The sequence below is a fragment of the Myotis davidii genome, unplaced genomic scaffold (assembly GCF_000327345.1).
Source record: "Myotis davidii unplaced genomic scaffold, ASM32734v1 scaffold16, whole genome shotgun sequence".
Taxonomy (NCBI): domain Eukaryota; kingdom Metazoa; phylum Chordata; class Mammalia; order Chiroptera; family Vespertilionidae; genus Myotis; species Myotis davidii.
Genome location: NW_006287821.1, coordinates 537,947 through 541,656, shown reverse-complemented (window position 1 = coordinate 541,656; position 3,710 = coordinate 537,947). Strand labels below are relative to the sequence as shown.

The following is a 3,710-nucleotide window of genomic DNA, read 5'->3' as shown; positions in this document are numbered from 1 at the left end:
ATCAACCAAAGGACTTGTATGCATGCATATAAGCATAACCAATGGACACAAGACACTGGGGGGTAGGGGAGGCTGGGGGAAGGTCGGCGTGGGGCGGGGGGAGACAAATGTACTACTCTTTGTAGTATTTTAAGTAATAAAAAAAGTTAAAATAATAAAGCATATATACAATTTTGACTGCAAAAAACACACAACAGATATACATATCAAAGGTAAGGTTTGATCAAGTTGGGGGAACTGCCTTCTGCTGTTCAGCTGTTTGGCCAGCAGCAGGTAATAACATGTAGATTTTCAGGTTTGGGGAAATGCCCTCAGCTGTCTGGCAGCAAGCAATAATATGTATCTTCAGCCCTGCTGAAGCCTCAAGGTTCACCAACCTTTTGATGAACTTCTTGCATTTATGACCTGCTGGAATTAGCTCCCAGCAAAGTATTTTCTTTAAAAATGTATGTCAGGTTCAGTTTTTATAATTGGATTGCTTTGTGCACTAAAGTCTAAGGAATTGACATTTAATGAAGACTTTATATTGCACAGGTTTTAGAATTACTTCTTGCCTTCTGTTCAGTGACTCAGCTGCGCCATGTGCTCACTCAGATGATATTTGAACAATCTCCATCTGGCAACACTGTTCTGGGAAGCCGTTCTAAATGTGCAGAACCTACTGTAGCTCTACTTCGTTGGTCAAGCCAACCCTTGGATGGATCAGAAAACTGTTCTATTTTAGCATTGGAGCTGTTTAAGGAAATATTTGAGGTAATATTTGACAATTTGACTTCCATTTTTATGATTCTCAGTGAACAGTTGTTTTAAAAAATGTTCATAATAAACTTAAAGTTGTTCATATATTTTAGATAAACTTTTCCATTACTAGGCTCCCTAACATTCAGCTACTGAATTTCTTTTCTCTGGCAAAATCACAAATATTAGTGTTTTCTCTGAATTTGCTCAACTTTGTCCTGCCCTAGAACAAACACCACATCTCTTTCCACTCCTCTCCGAGCTGCTGCTGCTTAATTCCCTTCTTCCTTTATAGCAATGATTCTCAATGTGGGCTGTTTATTTGAATCAGTAGGAGGACATTTTAAAAATACTGACACCGGAATCTTATTTTCAGAGATTCTAATTTAACGAGTGGTGTGAAACCCTAGTGGGGAGGAGTGTTTATGATTATTTGTTTAAACTACTTAGGTGATTCTGACATACAGCCAGAATTGAAAACCATTGCTATAGAGATAAATGATTACTTTGCTTGACCTTACAGATATCCATAATATATTCAGTCCTTCTCTTATACTGAATAGCTTATGTATACTCCTTTCAATGTAATAAGTAAAGGTTTATGGTTTGTATGTTTGACTATTTTTTGAAATAATCACATTCTGTCTGTCTCAGTAGATACTTTCTGCTCTCTTTATTAGCCTTTTGAGTTGATAAACAGAGGAACATTGGATTGAGTCAGTGAAGTAGCATGGAGTACGCCAGGCATGTCTAGACACTTAGGATACAGACAAAATTCCTTCTATAGAGTCCATTATATTCTAGCAGATTCTACTACCAGGGTTATTTTGTATTCTCCCCTATTCTCCCTGTTTTTACCCATTCTGCCTACCCTCATTCTCTTCCTAGAATGTTTCCCCTTCCCTTATTAGAGCCTATGCACAAACAAATACGTATGAATGATTAAATATATTTGTTAGGAATTATGCACAAGTTGTTTTTTCTGTTTTATATTGGTCTTGCCTGTTAATCAGTTTTAGTATTTAAAGAGCCCTTTGAGATTCTTGATGGGAATTATTTGTGGTTGTAAAGCATTAAAACTAGTGTCTATTTAATTATTGTAATTACATTTAGCAAGTTCAGGATATTTGTTTTTAGTACACTTTATAATAATTTTAAATCACAAGTATAATCTATTTAGAAATTGTTTGCAGTTGATTAACCCAAAACCTTATTGTTCCATTTGAAGAAAAGATCATCATAGTCTAGATACTGGATGAAGGGTAGATTTTAAATAGACACAGGTCAATGAACTATTAAGTAAAAAATTTAAAGAGAATATTGTAGCTCTGTGATGACTATTTCTGCATTCTGTATTCCATCTTTTATTTTGTTTTGTTTTTAATCGGTGGTGATGGTTATATTCCAGGATGTCATAGATAGTGCCAACAGTTCCTTAGCTGACCGTTTTGTGACCTTTCTGCTGCCTACAGTCCTTGATCAGCTTCAGTTCACAGATCAAAATCTAGATGAGGCCTTAATAAGAAAAAAATGTGAAAGGATGATCAAAGCCACTGAAGTTTTATTAAATATCCTTTACTATTATAAATATGGAAACTAAATAACCACTCACTTTTTTCCCCAGCATTGTATTTACTGCATTTTTATCTTTGGTTATAATTTTGTGACTTCTCATGCTTGTATCTGTTCACAATTATTGCACTGAAGTTTAAATATAGAACTAATTCTCAATGAGTAATTTCTATAAAAGTTATTCAGACATTTTTTTCCTTATTTTTGTGCAAAACTTTTAAGCTAAAGAACATTTTCAAAAATGATATTTTTATCATAATTTTAGATTAGGATTTATATTCTAAAATAAGTGCCCTTTCACTTTCTTCTGATGCTAATAGTTGCCTCTGGATGATTTGTGGTGCCATCTTTGGTGGAATGTATCAGAATAAAAAAATGTTGATAAAGGTGTCATTGTTTTAGCTCAGTAAATTTTAGCTGTGTTTTAAAAATTAGAGCATAAATGTTTTTAATAAAGGTGACGTCACACTTGATTATAAAACAGACAAATGTTATCAAGACAAATTAATTCAGTAAAAAAAAAAGGCCTTGAGTAAAATTAGTATCACTGCTTAACTTCTATATACTAGTTTTCTTAGGTCTTTCTTTGTTAGCTTTTGGGGTTTCTTTTAGATCAGCTGATTCTATCCCTCCAAAAAAATCCAAATCTCAATTTTTAAAAAATTTAATAATGCTTTTAAAAAAATTATCAACGAGAAACCACTATATTTGAGCCAAATCTCTTGCATTTGCCTAGTTGGGGTTTTTTTTGTATCTCAAAGCAAGAAGAATTTGCTCAACTTTGTCCTGCCCTAGAACAAACACCACATCTCTTTCCACTCCTCTCCGAGCTGCTGCTGCTTAATTCCCTTCTTCCTTTATAGCAATGATTCTCAATGTGGGCTGTTTATTTGAATCAGTAGGAGGACATTTTAAAAATACTGACACCGGAATCTTATTTTCAGAGATTCTAATTTAACGAGTGGTGTGAAACCCTAGTGGGGAGGAGTGTTTATGATTATTTGTTTAAACTACTTAGGTGATTCTGACATACAGCCAGAATTGAAAACCATTGCTATAGAGATAAATGATTACTTTGCTTGACCTTACAGATATCCATAATATATTCAGTCCTTCTCTTATTGATTGGTACCTATTTATTTATTTTTTTGTTTATTTATGAGAGAGAAACATCAATTTGTTGTTCCACTTATTTATTCATTCATTGGTTGATTCTTGTATGTGCCCTGACCAGGGATCAAACCCACAATCTTCGCATATCAGGACAGTGCTCTAACCCACTGAGCTACCAGGTCAGAGGAAAACTTGACTCTTTTCAATGATAAATCCTATATAATAAAAGCCTAATATGCTAAGTGTCCAACCGTTCATTCGACCAGTTGCTCTGATGTGCACTGACT

General features: G+C 34.2%; 1 protein-coding gene across 1 annotated transcript in view; it reads left to right on the top strand.

Moving 5' to 3' along the window:
- Nucleotides 1–3,710, top strand: part of KIAA1524 (KIAA1524 ortholog) — a 43,780-nt gene that overhangs the window by 19,800 nt on the left and 20,270 nt on the right. Inside the window, exons 9-10 of the mRNA XM_015561226.1 lie at nt 535–753; nt 2,147–2,301. Of these exons, the coding sequence (XP_015416712.1) occupies nt 535–753; nt 2,147–2,301 (374 nt within the window). The remainder of the gene's footprint in view (nt 1–534; nt 754–2,146; nt 2,302–3,710) is intronic.